The sequence below is a fragment of the Dermacentor variabilis genome, chromosome 10 (assembly GCF_050947875.1).
Source record: "Dermacentor variabilis isolate Ectoservices chromosome 10, ASM5094787v1, whole genome shotgun sequence".
NCBI lineage: Eukaryota > Metazoa > Arthropoda > Arachnida > Ixodida > Ixodidae > Dermacentor > Dermacentor variabilis.
The window spans coordinates 94,380,609-94,395,122 of NC_134577.1; the positions used below are offsets into that span (position 1 = coordinate 94,380,609).

A 14,514-nucleotide genomic window follows, 5' to 3' on the forward strand; every position below is an offset into this window, starting at 1 on the left:
ATGCGACATGTAGCCTTCGGTGCACATTATGGCGCCTCCTTGCAAGCTACGGACCCTATAGTGCGTACTGCCCAAAGTGGCGCTCCTATGGAGGTGCTCGTGCAGCTTACGTTGTACTGGGTGCTGTGTGAGCCGCGCATGCTTCTGACTTTTTTTTAAAGGTAGAGAGCCTTTCGAGCGAGCCGGAAGTTGAAAAAAGTGAAGTGTTTGCCCGTAGGAAGTCTCTCCGAAAGGTGCAAGCACTTGCTCGCGCCGTTGCTCCTCTGTTAAACGTATGACACTTCACTGTTTTCAACTTTTAGAGGCAATTCCGCACTGTGGCGCGCGTTGTAGCATATTATATATATAGCACCTCACAATATATAGGTGGTAAGACTCACCGTGCTTTCAGAAGCAAAATACGGATATTCTTCAACAATACAACCAGGCTAAGAATTGTAATACTACTTGGTGAGTTTGCGTTGGGATAACAACAAATGGGAGTTCCGCTTGTGAGTAGGCGTGCACCTTTCTTTTTATAGTTAGCCGGCACGTGTTATAAGATCATATGCACGTCTGAATGGGCACATGGCATTTGCAGTTACAGTAAGCAAATAAATACATTGTACTTTCTTGACAAATTGTTTTATTCAGCAAGATATGACGAGTAAGGCATACAAATGCAGCTTCTAACTGCTTTATAGCTGGCAATAATTTTCGTAGACCTTGTGTTTCCTTTCGCAGTATTTGTCGTAACATTTTTCACAGTCCGTCCTTTCGGATGCGTCAACTCGTTCGTTCCACACACGCATTTCACACTGTGTTTCACTATCTGCAATACAGAAAGAAAACAAACGAACTGGCTATTCTGGTTAAATGAATAATTAACAAATGTTAGAAGTATTCAGGAAAGGTCACTGCCTTCGTGCTGAGAAAACATATTTGCTGAGGAAATCGAAACCTGCACGGGTGCTTGTATACATAGAAGTTTTATTAAAAATCCCGAGCTTCCTTCTGCTTTTCAGGATTTGCAGTATGTGCGAGAGTGCTTGTGTGATGCCAAATACGGACATTGAGTGCATATAGCGTCTTTTTTTAGACCTGGCAGAAGTTTTAAATACAGTATAGAATAGTATAAGGGCCGCAACCATATAAGGGCCCCACCCCCAACATGGTAGCTCCCCGCCCCCCCCCCCCCTCCCCTACCCCAAATAAAGCTTTGCCATGCGCGCGCACCGGCGAATTTTCCCGCGCACGTTCTTCCGTGTGCTACTACTAGTTGGCTAGAGCTACCTAGTATCTGCGTATAGTATGTAGAGCCATCTAATAGCAGCCATCAGATGGGACCATACCAAATAATTCGGTGCCATGTTAGGTCCTTACACGGCACCGAACTATTTGGTTCGGACCGCGTCAGAATGTTGTAAATTAAAAAAGAAATTGTAAGAAAGCGCGGCCCTTACACGAGTCTATATTTTATCATCTGTGGAGGGTGGCATAATGCAAGTTACTGAGCTTGATTACTCTGAGGCGGAATAATGTAACTCATGTAGCACCGTGCAATATATTTTTTTTTCAATCCTGTTCTGCGTGGTGTTCTTTTCTAGATCATACAGAATTATCGAGCCTGTACCCCTTGAGCTTGATTACTCGAATTGGCGTTGATTAGTCTCACGAAAAGTTGAAATGCATATCGAATAATTAAGAAAATTTGGCTAACCAAAATAATAGTTAATTACCTTATGGCACATCTCGCAATTTAATAACTGCAGCCTGTGAGTTTGCAAGGCAGATACACTTAGAAGGACTTCTAAGGATCGCGTGGGTTTCGGCATATATGCAAGAAACTTTCGGTAAAAATGTACTAGTGTTGCACCTACTTTTGCAGCAAAGCGCTGTTTTAGGCATTGAAGCACAAAAGTAACTGCAACAGTAGTGTATTTTGTTGGACACTTTGAGAATGAATATCTCGAAAGTGGTGTCATCGAAAGTGATCTTGAAAATTCTTTCGAAGTGAATACGCCTTGCGAACTCAGCGGCTACAGTTAGTAAATTGCAGTATGGGCCGTGAAGTAAATAAATAAGAAGCTAATTAGTGAATGTGGGTAAATAATTGAGTGTGTATTTCTACACACTGAAGCGTTTAAACGGTTAACTTAAGGAAGATTATTGTTCATATATAAAAAATTTCGGCACAATTTATCTCACGACGATTATCGGCGGTAGTGCACTAGCATTTAATCAATATGGTGACAAAACGTATTGCCACCCTGGAAACGAGTTATGTATAATGCGTGACTGCAGGCGGGGCTCCCCTTTCGCACATCGGATGGACGAATGGATGCCATGAGCGTCCCTTTTAGTGGGTTGCGCCATCAAGTTCTTGTTATTGCACGATGTCCTACTTACGTTAAAAAAAGAAAAGAAAAACGCCACGATGAATTCAAATAACGTAATTTCTGAACCCGTACTGTGAAATTTGTTTTTTACGCCTCCGTTATATGTTGTTTCCCTACTTCTCTTCCAGCAACTTACCAATCGCCTCTTACTAATCTCTATAGACGACATGTTTACTTTCCCTCTGCTCTCGCTGAACCCAAGGGCTTCAAGGATGATAAAAACGAGAGACATCGCGAAGGACAAGGACTGCGAAAGACGGCAAACAACGCAGTGCTTGTTGTCTCACGCAGTCCTCGTCCTTCGCACTTTACGTCGTTTTATCATGGATTACCAACTAGCCCAAGCAACCACTCTAGTTGGCTTCAAGGCGGCCAGTGATTCCTAAATCGACCGCACGGCAGATATCTTCGCATTCTAATAAAACATGTTGCATCGCTTCCTTAGCTTTACAGCAGCAAGCACGTGTTTCTTCTTCCTTCGTATGTCTCACTTTATAAGCACATGTCCTAAGGCATCCTGGTGTCGCGTCGGAAAGTAGAGAGCTTCCCTTTGAGTTATCATAAATTTTTTTTCTTGATGTCATTTTAGAATACAGCTCGGAGGCACTTACCACAACGTCAAAGGCAACATACGAACTCCTGACGACGTCTCCCGAGGCGTCATCTATGGCCTCATACCAGGAACAAGCACCGCAGAACTTATCGCAGGAATCCGAGCACCGGCGCGATGCACCGTTCTTCATGCCCGAATGATAGGTCAGTCGACCGCGGCAGTCGTATTCTTCGAAGGACCGCATGTTCCCTACTACATCATCTTCCAGAGCGTAGACTTCCGCTGCAGACCATATCGCAAGTCAGTGCAGTACTACTGCACCTGTGGCAACATGGGACACCGCCAAGACGTCTGTCCGAAACTGATCCCAGATTTTTGCTACAAATGCGGCAAGACTGGACAACCAAAAGACCATGACTGTACACCGACCTGCAAGCTCTGCGGAGAAGCGCACGAAACTGCAAGTACAGAGTGCAAGAAGAGACTGAAGCCAAGTCCTCCACCCTACAATATGCGGCAACAGCGCCTTAACAGACTACAAGAAAGAGACAACCGCTGGAGCCTCAGCAGTGAAGAGTTCTTGGAGCTGGGCACCTCGGCCACCAGCTCGAGCAGTGTCAGTGCGAGCAGCTCCCCTAGACGCAGCAGCTCCAAGCCAATAGTGCGAAGTGCTTCGCGCTCACGTTCCCGCTCTCGCTCCCGCTCAGTCAAGCGCGCGAGCTACGCCGACGCGGTAAGCGGCTCCAGCGACTCGGGTGGTACGAGCAGCTTGGATGCATTGGCCCAAGCCGCAGTCATACGGGCCCTAGAAAACAAAAAGCAGAACCAGCAGAGCAAACTGGAGAATTAGCACAGCCAATTGCAAAGCCAGCAAAACCTCATAGACAAGCTACTCCGCAGTCAACAGAAACAGCAAGAGCTCACCGATAAACAGCTTCAAAAATGCAAAGAACAACAAGAACTTACAGACAAGCTGCATCAAAAATGCCAGGAGCTCGAAAACATAAACAGAGCGTCGGGAACGACGTTGACCCAGGCCGACGTTGAAGCCATAGTAGATGCAAGGTGCCTGATATTTCAAGAAGGCTTTATGAAGGACATTCACGCCAGAATGGAAAAAGTTGTACAATCAGCAGTCGGAAAAACAGCCGCTACCTTCGAAAGCAAGATCGCCACGTTAAACGCCAAAATAGATGGGATCGCACCACAGCTCAACACTTTTATCGCGCATGTAAAGAACAACTACATCACTAAAGCACAGCTCGACAATTCGCGCCCCACGACTCGGAAGAAGGCACGGGCGAACAGCCACAGCGACTATCACTCGGTCTCGCCCACTCGCGATCGCCGACGTGAATTGGAATGTATCGACGATGGCGATCCCTAACCACAAGGCAAAGAACCAGCATTTTACTATACGCACATGGCAATGGAACTGTCGATCATACCGCCCGCGACACGCCAATCTACAAGAATTCGTCAAGCTGAATCAACCCGACGTCATAGCACTACAAGAAACGAACATGCAGAACGTCCGACTGCAAGGATACGCCACATATGCACAAACCTACGAACTACCATACTGGTGAAGAAAACTTTCACAGCCCAACAACATGACGTAGAGAACACCCAGACCGAACACACCTTAATCGAGGTTTTACCGGAACGAAAGACGCAGAAAAGCCTATTCGTGGCCAGCGGGTACAGCCCGCCTCGCGACCAGCTACCGGACTTCGATCACTTTGTACGAGAAATGAGGAAATCCACGAATGGACACCAACTCGCCATAGTGGGAGACTTTAACGCCTCGCACACGGCATGGGGCTATCATACCACCACAAAGAAGGGTGCTAGAGTGCACGATGCCGCACAGCAACACAGACTCACCCTCTGGAATGATCCCCTCCAGACCACGAGAATTAGAAACTGCGTCTCCAGGGACACAAACACCGATCTTACCTTTATTGCGGACGTCCCCTGGGCAGAGTGGAGTCGACTCCAGGAAGCCTTAGGTAGCGATCACCATATTCTCCAATTAGATGTAGCACACACCCGTAAACAGACCAAGACCGGAATTGCACGGCTAACCGATTGGAAATCCTTCAGGGACAAGCTAGATTCCGGAGCAAGCATAACTGACATTGACGAGTGGCTCAAAAATGTATTAGACACAGCAGAACGTCACACCAAGATCCTACAACTCGATGCCGATACACCAGCGGTCGACGCGCACCTCCTACATCTCTGGGAGGCAAGAAGTGGCCTCCTGAAGAGATGGAAGCGACAAAAGCGTAACAGTAAGCTAGAAATACGTATCGCTCTCTTTACCAAGCAGGCTCAAGACTATGTGGAACACCTCGTCAGGCAGAACTGACACGCTTTCTGTGACAAACTACAGGGTACTCTGAGCACGAAGAGGACCTGGCACCTCCTACGTGCACTCCTCGCCACTGAACCCACCAAAACGAAACAGAAGCAACATCTTCACAGTCTTATCCACAACCACGCCGGATCAGAAGAACACCTCCTGCGAGAACTACAAAAGAAACTATGCACAGACGCACCCTCTACCGCGTCAACTCGCTGCAAAGAATACTCTGGAAAACCGAACCCAGAACTCGACCGACCCTTCACGCAGGCCGAAATCCACGTAGCCCTATCCAAGCTGACTAGAAATACTAGCCCAGGTAAAGACAGGATCGTTAACAAACACCTACGCAACCTACCGCAGCAGGCCACCGAGGCTCTCCTCCGTTACTACAATGAGTGCTGGGAGAAAGGAGGACTGCCTGCTGTGTGGAAACACTCGGACATCACCATGATCTCCAAGGCCAACAAACCTCTCAGCTTGGAGAACCTACGCCCGATCTCGCGCACCTCGTGCGCGGGAAAGCTTTTCGAACATATGGTGCACGACCGCATTACCCAGTACCTAGAAGACAACGACCACCTACCAGACACCATGTTCGGTTTCAGGCAGCACCTCTCAACGCAGGATGTACCTTACAACTAAAGGAAGGCCTTCTAGATCACCTAAACAATCGAAGCAAATACTCCATAGTGGCAATAGACGTCAAGGGAGCCTTTGATAGCGTTAGCCACGACGCGATCCTCAACAATCTCGAAAGCACCGGCTGCGGCACTAGGACCTACGCATACGTCAGAAACTTTCTGATGGGCCGCACGCCAACAGTCGGAATCTGCAACATCCGCAGTAAAAGCTTCCTACTTCCAAACAGAGGTGCCCCGCAAGGGTCGGCCATTTCACCGCTACTCTTTAACGTAGCTATGATCAACCTACCCCCACTACGCGAGACCATGCCAGATCTGCGTCACGCGATGTATGCTGATGACATCACGCTTTGGACCAGAGCTACGAACGTTGGAAGGCAAGAAAGTAGCTTACAAGAAGCCGTCGACACCATCGAAATCTATCTCCGAAACTGCGGCCTCCACTGCGCCCCAGAGAAGTCTGAACATCTCGTCCTGAAAGCAAGAACGAGAGGCCGACCACCCAACTACGAAGAGCCAGACCCCAGCATGCGAATACTTGGACTCCACATGCACAAAGACGGATCGGGAGCTGCCAGCCTACCAAGACTAGAACGCACCCTTTCGCAACTAACGCAACTCGTCAAGCGGATCGCAAGCCAAAGAAGCGGGCTCAAGGAGCAAGACACTCTAAGAATAATACAAGCGCTCCTCACCAGCCGCATCACATAGGGGACGCCGTACGTGGCTTTAAAGAGCGCTGAAATAGAAAAGCTGAACATCATTATAAGGAAGGCAATCAAAGCCGCCCTGGGACTCCCCGCCATGGCCTCTACATCACGTCTCCTTAAGATGGGCGTCCACAACACGTGGCAAGAGCTCGCCGAAGCGCACAAGAACAGCCAGCTGGAACGACTCAAGCTCACGCCCACAGGGAGATCAGTACTCCGACACCTAAACTACAGCGAGACGTATGTCGCAGACACGGACAAGAAAGAGCGAATACCACCGGACGTTCGAGAGTGCATTTGCATCGCACGTGTCCCGCGCAACATGCATCCCATATATCACAAGAGTAGAAGACAGGCTAGAGCCAACACCATCAAACGAAGTTTCAAGCATGACCCGAATGCCCGCTACACCAACGCGGCCAAGTACCCGCATCGAAACTCGGACGCTCTGAGCGTCGTAGACTCCCAAGGCTCCGAGCTAGCATCGGCAACCATCAAGGCACGCAACCCTGAAACGGCTGAAGAAGCGGTAATCGCTCTCGCCACCACCACATGCACAGACGCAGCAGTTATATTCACCGACTCTCAGGCCTCCTGCAGAAACTTCTTGAGGGGCCGCATGTCGGCCGATGCACTCAAGATACTATAAAGACGAAGCACTCCGCTCCGGTACACCTGCGTAACGTGGGTACCCGGACAGGAGGGACTAGAGGGGAACGAAGCGGCCCACGCCGCTGCCCGCGAGCATGTCAGCCGGGCTCCCTACTCCCCACGCGCTCTCAGACCCGTGACAGAAGAGGCGGAGGCCGTACCCACCAACTATTCGGCCATATTGCAACATTACAGGCTCGAGCGTCGAGTGTACTCTCCACCGCACCCTAAACTCGACAGAGAAGAAAGCCTAATCCTTAGACGCCTGCAAAGTAACACTTACACGCACGGAACGATAATGCATCGCCTCTACCCGACGCTCCAGGGCTACCTCTGCCCACATTGCAAAGCACCCGACACTCTGGCACACTTGCTCCTGGAATGCCCGTGGCAGGAAGGCAGCGAAATGAAACCAGAAACGCACGCAAAACGAGCAATAGAAGCAAACGACCTATTCGAAACGTGGGAGGCCAAGCTAACCCTCGGGGACTTGGAAGACCAATGACAACTCGTCGCCAGGGCCAAGAGGGCAGTCGAAGCCGGAGGGTTCCTCGACTAAGGAGCCCTCCCACCTTAGGCTGATACCCGGCCTCGCTCGGGACACTGCTTCGTTTAATAAACGTTTCTCTCTCTCTCCCTCTCTTGATGTCATTTTTTCCTCTTAAGTAGCTAGTCATAGCAGGTTTCTTTTGCACTGCCGCTGTCCAAGAGGTTACCTCAGTCTCTCCGATTTTCCGCCTGACGTTGTTTGTTGACATGTCGCCCACTATTCATGTCGCATACTTGCTGGTAAGCTTCCTAGTTCTTTTCCTATTTTGAGTAAAGGTTTTTACCGTAAAAATATATGAATACTCTCCCAACCAATTTACTTCCTTCCGTATTCCTCAGTCGCTCTTCATAATCAATTTTACTGTGAGCTTCTCTCCAAAGCTTGTCAAGCCAACATCAGCCTGCGCAGCTTCATTTGTAGTCTTTCCTTGACCGCCCAAAGCTAGGCGTCCACTGACCTTTGGTTGCCATCAAGTCCTGATCGTACCCCTGATTTCAAGCAAACAACCGCGTTTCGAAATGTAATTCCTGGAACCGCTACGCCTTTCCACATACCCCGGAGCACCTCGTACCTGTTGTATCACCATAGAACCCTGTGTTGCATTATGGTCCCTAAGAACACTGGGCGCCAACTAGCACCGTCGCCACAAATCGCACGCGCTGCTTCCGAACTGCCATGCGGCATGTCATGCGGCAACCAGGCTCTTCTCCCGTGCTTCCTTCTGGATGCGCTGCACCATCTAGTGGGACTGGAGAAAAGTCCGCACGTGGCATCCGAGACGAAAACGGTGGCGTGCCGGCATCTGCGAACGCTGAGGAAAATTGTTCCTTCGCTTACCGCTCATTAAGTGGCACGTAAGCAGGGACGCAAGTTGACGAGAAATTCATTGAAGAGTGGCACACACCCAATGCGTTCATGGCGCAGATCGTTAATGCATTGGTGTGAAATGCGTTTATCGAAAAGCGACAGATGGTCCAGTAGGTTTTTGACGCAGTTCTGCTATAGTGTCGGCTTGCTGTGCTCGAGGAACAAATGTGAAGCATCGTCGATTCCGCTCATGATTAGATAAATTTAAGGGATTCTTCTCATCAATGCAGAGGGGCACATTCCCAGTGAGACATGCCTAGTTGCCCAAGTTGGCGCTCAAGAGATGGTCATTGAAGAGCGGCACATACACAGTGTCCTCAAATGGCTTCAAAGACGTTCATTCGAAACCAGCACAGACAGAGGGCCAAATATGCAATACTCAAAGTCGGCGTCAGAGTTTCTTGGAACAGCGGTAACGTAGATACAGTCGCGCATCTACCGTGGCTCATGTCCACATGAAAGAGGTTTGCTGAAGAGCGGCACGTATGTAAACATTTCGACATACTCAGCAACCTAAGATGCAAACCCTCTTCCTTCGTCACAGCAGCCCAATGCGGCGACCATTCAACCACGACCTATCCAGTGACCCAAGTAGACGAGAAGACGATTAGCTACAAACATATATAGATCGATAGGTAGATAGATAGACACATACATACGTAGCCGCCGGAACCTGTGGGAAGGTTTTAAGAATGCTAGTGCATTAAAAAAGGTGAACTGTTGTTTGAATTTCTCCAGACTTCGAAGTTATTGACATAAAGTGTCAAATTGGCGCTGTCGGCCAAAGGTGATATTAAAGGACTCTAATCCAAAGTAATATAATATAACAGCCGAACGCAGTTGCACTAATTGCCATTGAAGGCGTTGCTGTTCTACTTTTTTGTATGTGTAAAACATAGTGCACCTTCGGAAGCTTTAAAGTGGGTGAACAGGAGCATCTGCAAATTGTGTAGAAGGTAAGGCGACCTCGCGGGTGCTCGGCTGAGATTCAGTGTGGTGTAACACAAACGCTGGGACCACTAAGGCTGTCGTGAGAACTTTCAAGAGCACCGTTAGAGCTTTTCTGACCGTTGCCATTAGCTCCCTGAAGAGCGATCTTTGGAAGCCGTGAATTGTCAGCTGTCCCGATAGTTTGTAGCTCGCTGATAAGTCTTCAAAAAGGGGCTTTTTATTTTGTACTCAGTAGTTTTACGTTTTGAATATTTATGTTATTTTTTGGGAAAGCAATGTTCATGCATACACTCTTTAGAACGGAAATATCGGCGTGTACCGATCCACTCACTCTGTTTATAAGTGAAGATTCCACACCATTCATTCGTGTTAAAATATTTAAATGTGTAGGTGACTTGTGCCCCACCTGAAAAAAAAAGGCCCATGTAAATCTCTTCACATGGTTGTGGAAGCCGGCGGCAAACAATCAATCTCCTAGGCTATAATTTTGTTATAGGTCAAAGTTTAATTGCCTCAGCGAGTATAACGAACTTATACATTGGGAGACGAAAAGAAAATGTATCAAAGTAGACTGCCTCTATATCTTAACCATTCGCGCAGCGTGCACAGCAACGAGCAGTGTCAGATGCGAAGGCTTACGCATTTCCAAGAACATCAAAAATCACATTTAAAGAGCAGCTTACTAAAATAAACAATAATACGTTTACTGCATCTAACCAAGGTGACGAGCTTGCTTTCTAGTAGTCAAAAGATAAGCCGTCCTTTGTGTTCGCTCATTCGTGCTTGTTGGCTGGGTTTAACTGTTTGAAAATGTCACCACCTTTAGAATGGGCCCTAGGAATGACATTGTTCGCGGAATGTTATGTGAACAATGTAGAAATTACTCAGACTGAAGCTCAACTATACGTCGTCAGTACGGTATCTTGGTTCAATTGCACTAACGATTCCATGGGGTAAGTTTGGAACAGGTCAGCTAGTTTTATTTTCTGCAAAAATTCCAGTGCCGGCTGTGTTTTTTTCATAAAGTTACACATCGGCATAGTTAATTTACAGCTTTAGAGGAGAATTTCATGCATCTGTGTATTCCAGAGGACATTTTAAAAAAAATACTGGTTCTTAAACAATAATTCATTACACAACTATTGCGTTATTCCGTCTTGGTCATTGCTATTAAAGCTTGTGTTTCTTCCAGTTGCAGAAAATTTTTCTTTCGTCCATTTCTGCCAAAAGGCCATGCACAGAATGTAACTGCGCTCCTTCCTACATCACCTACAGAGAAGGTGCTTCATCGTTCAAGTCAATACAGAGAAAGTATGCTTATTGAGTTGTACTTGACTTCTAACAATGGTAGCAATATGACTATTAGTCATGCTTGATTGTGTGGTATTTATCTAGGAACGCTCTTGTTTGGGCTAGTCGGTGCGTTCTCGAATACACTTCTGCGTTGCACGCACGCACTGTAACGCTGTTGGGGCTATGACGATAAATAAATAAATAAATAAATAAATAAATAAATAAATAAATAAATAAATAAATAAATAAATAAATAAATAAATAAATAAATAAACAAACAAACATTTTGTTGCAGAAATAAACTTTCTGTATTTTGTAAAACACATTCAATGTGCTCGCGAAAAGGTTACCTCATTTTCACTGGAAGATTGTTCATTCCCTATATGCGAACTGGGATAAGTTCCAATACTTGTTCAGAGATGAGTGCGCGTGCGCGCAGCAAGCGAAGGAAATTCTTTTATGAGCTTTCACTCAAATGAATGCTTAAGGCAGGTAAGTAACATTTAATAGGGAAGGCGTTATGATGGGGGCGCGTTTTACCTTGCTTTGTGACAACCATTTCCGGGTAAGTGCCCTTTCTTTGTAGAGATGCGCTTTCTTGCTCTGTTTTTCTGTAAATGGGTTTAAAATAATAAACATGCGGGCAGGTTCGGTCTGCAGGATCAAACGAAGAAGATGGAGTTATTGATTGCATATATCGACAGTGCACTAAGGTGGTTGCCACACACAGATTCCCCTGATTACTTTCGCTTAGTACAAAACAAAGTTTGCGGCATGGAAAAGATTGATGCGAAAGAAACGCGGGTTTTGTTTCTTGCAAGCGTTCTGGAAATTGATATTGCAGCCCAAAAGTTGCTTCACCAGAGCGTACTGATGTGTTCACGAAAACTACGCTCAAAGAAATGTGAGCTGCTTTATTTGTGACAGATACCTACGCTTTATATGTGCTATACTCCGAATTATGAATATATCCGTGGGACAAATCACATACATCACGTGGCCTTCAGGCTCAAGCTTTGCGTTTGGTTGAGAGGACAACCGTGAGAACGCGTTAAGGCGTTCGCATGTAAGGGCGTTGGGCCGAGCCCTCCTTCACCTCTCGAACTCTCAAACTGTTCTGTGATTCGCAATCGAAATAGATGGCGCAGTGAATATTAACTTTTAGTTTACAACAACCACTCAAATCGTTATATATGGAATGCTGCTCAGACGCTGCGTGTTTTTTCCCGAAATTTTTTGGATACTTGCATGGATTCTTCTGCGGTGACGCTGCCTTATCTTCCGAGCTTCTTTTTCTCCGTCATGTGGATGCGGTCGATGGTGTGCCTATGGACTGCCCTGTCACTCCTGTTGGTGATAGCCCTGCTGTACCCCGTGGCTTTCCCGACCGCCTCCCGCGTGCGCCGCTTCCGGCTGATGTCATCGTCGTTTGACCGATCACCGCTAACCTGAGGTCAGCGACGTCTACACCGGATGATATAAAGGTATCCATCACGGCACCTTCCTTCAGTGTGGAGAACAGTAGCGACGCCAGAATATTACTAAAACGCTGCCTGTTTTTCACGCAGATATACTATATTCAAGGTGCCTATAGCTACCGTTCTAATGACCACTTTTTGCTGCTTCTGTTCTGCGCGAACAGTGTTGCTACTTGCGGTTTTCGTATTTTAAACTGTTACGATAGCCTTCTTTTGAGTGGGGACTTTAAACATAACCCTGGAGCTAGTGGGGTGCCTTCAGCAAGTACATCAAAGTGAGTGTAATAACACTTGTACAAGTAGCAGTCAGTGCTCCACTAGTTCCCCTCTAAAGAAGGCTAATCATCTCGCGCAATCTTTTAATTCGCGCTTCAAAACCCTTGAAAGACGTGTATTTTCGCTTGAATCTTCTGCAGCAGCTGTTGACTGTGACCGTGATGTATAACAAGCTTAACTTCGAAATTGCCTCACTTAGGTAATCTATCACTAAACTTACTTCAAAATCCGATCAGTTAGAAGACCGCTCACGTCGGAACAATATTCTTTTGCATGGTTTACCGGAGACACGTGATGAAAATACTGCTTCTTTGCTGCATACTGTAGCACAGGTGCTAACAAAACATTTTACATCAAATGTCCGGATATTGAGCACTGTCACCGTTCGGGGAAGTCAAAACAAGGGCGATCAGGTCTTGTCATAATGAAGATTTTTGGACTTTAGGGAAAAAATTCGAGGTATGAAAAATCTTACGAAACTAAAAGGGTCTGGTTTGTACATCACTGAAGACTTAGTCCTGAATGTGCGAACCTTACGAAAGAAACTGTGGGACGCAACTGCAAGTTTTCGTGATAATGGATCAAGAGTAAATCTATATATGCGACACTGGTAAAGACAGTTTAAAGCGCGATTCTGGTCATGCTCCTAACACACCTTTTGTATCTAAAGCCGGAGCAACTACTGGTTGACTTCCGCCAAGTACTGGTAAGCTAAGCATTCTGTATTTTGATGCTATAAGTGTCGTTAACAAGCTCGTGCCATTATTGGCTCTTGTTACGTGACCTGTATTGGCCATAACAGAGACCTGGCTGCATGATGGCGTGTTGGACTGAATTTAGCCCATCCGCCTAGGTAGCAGTGTGCAGTACGGAATACGGAATGACCAATCAAGTGGTAAAGGTGGTGGTGCATCGCTGCTTATTCGCTCAGACCTAAAATTTTATGTGCTGCCTAACGCACCTAAGGTTGAAGTTGCTTGGTGTAACGTATATTGAACTAACTTTCTATAATTCTTGGTGTATGCTATCGCGCCAGGTTCCTCATTACAAGATTTACACAGGCTTAGCATCTCGAACTTCGGCACCTCGAACCTTGTATTCATGGGAGATTTTATTGCAACGGGCATTGACTGGCGAAACCTGACCTGCACTGGTCGTGACCTTTCCATTTTTCAGGAAGTTCTTTCGCTTTCATTATCCCTTGGTCTTACTCAAATCATACAAGCTCCAACCCGCCATAATTCTCTCTTAGACCTAGTTTTTCTCAGTTCTCAGCTCGTCCAACCAGGATTTCAGTGCAATGTAATGAGTAGCATTCCCTATTCACTAATTAAGCTGCAGTCTAATATTACACAGTTTTTCGACTTCATTCATGATGATGACACATCTATAACACAGACTTTAGCACCTAACATTCATTCCTTTCAAGCACTTGGTCCACATAATAACGTTGACTCATTAGTCTATGCATTCGGTGCATCGTAAAACTATGCATTGATAATTTTGTTCCCCTCAAGACTAAAAATACAATACAAATCCTAAGATTCCATGGATCAATCGCTGCATACCGCAAATATCGCATCGTGTTCCTAATCTGCGCCGACTGAAAAAGACATGTAATCCTGACAGTATCATTCGCTTTAACACTGCAAAGGAAGAACTACGTATCAAAATGAAAACAGCTAAAAACGTTTATTTTCAAGTTGAACTGCCAGGATTACTACTCTAACCCGCGCAAGTCATGGACTTCTGTCACACCAACTAAAGCTACTGCAGTTTCTTTCATAGTGACAAA

General features: G+C 46.5%; 1 protein-coding gene across 1 annotated transcript in view; it reads right to left on the reverse strand.

Annotated features, from left to right (window-relative positions):
- Positions 1 to 636: 636 nt before the first annotated feature.
- The window catches only part of LOC142559666 (uncharacterized), a 37,219-nt gene continuing 23,341 nt past the window's right edge, over positions 637 to 14,514 (reverse strand). The window contains exons 3-5 of the mRNA XM_075671235.1: positions 11,506 to 11,576; positions 10,004 to 10,078; positions 637 to 811 (exon numbers count right to left, since the gene is read on the reverse strand). Of these exons, the coding sequence (XP_075527350.1) occupies positions 678 to 811; positions 10,004 to 10,078; positions 11,506 to 11,576 (280 nt within the window). The 3' untranslated portion in view covers positions 637 to 677. The remainder of the gene's footprint in view (positions 812 to 10,003; positions 10,079 to 11,505; positions 11,577 to 14,514) is intronic.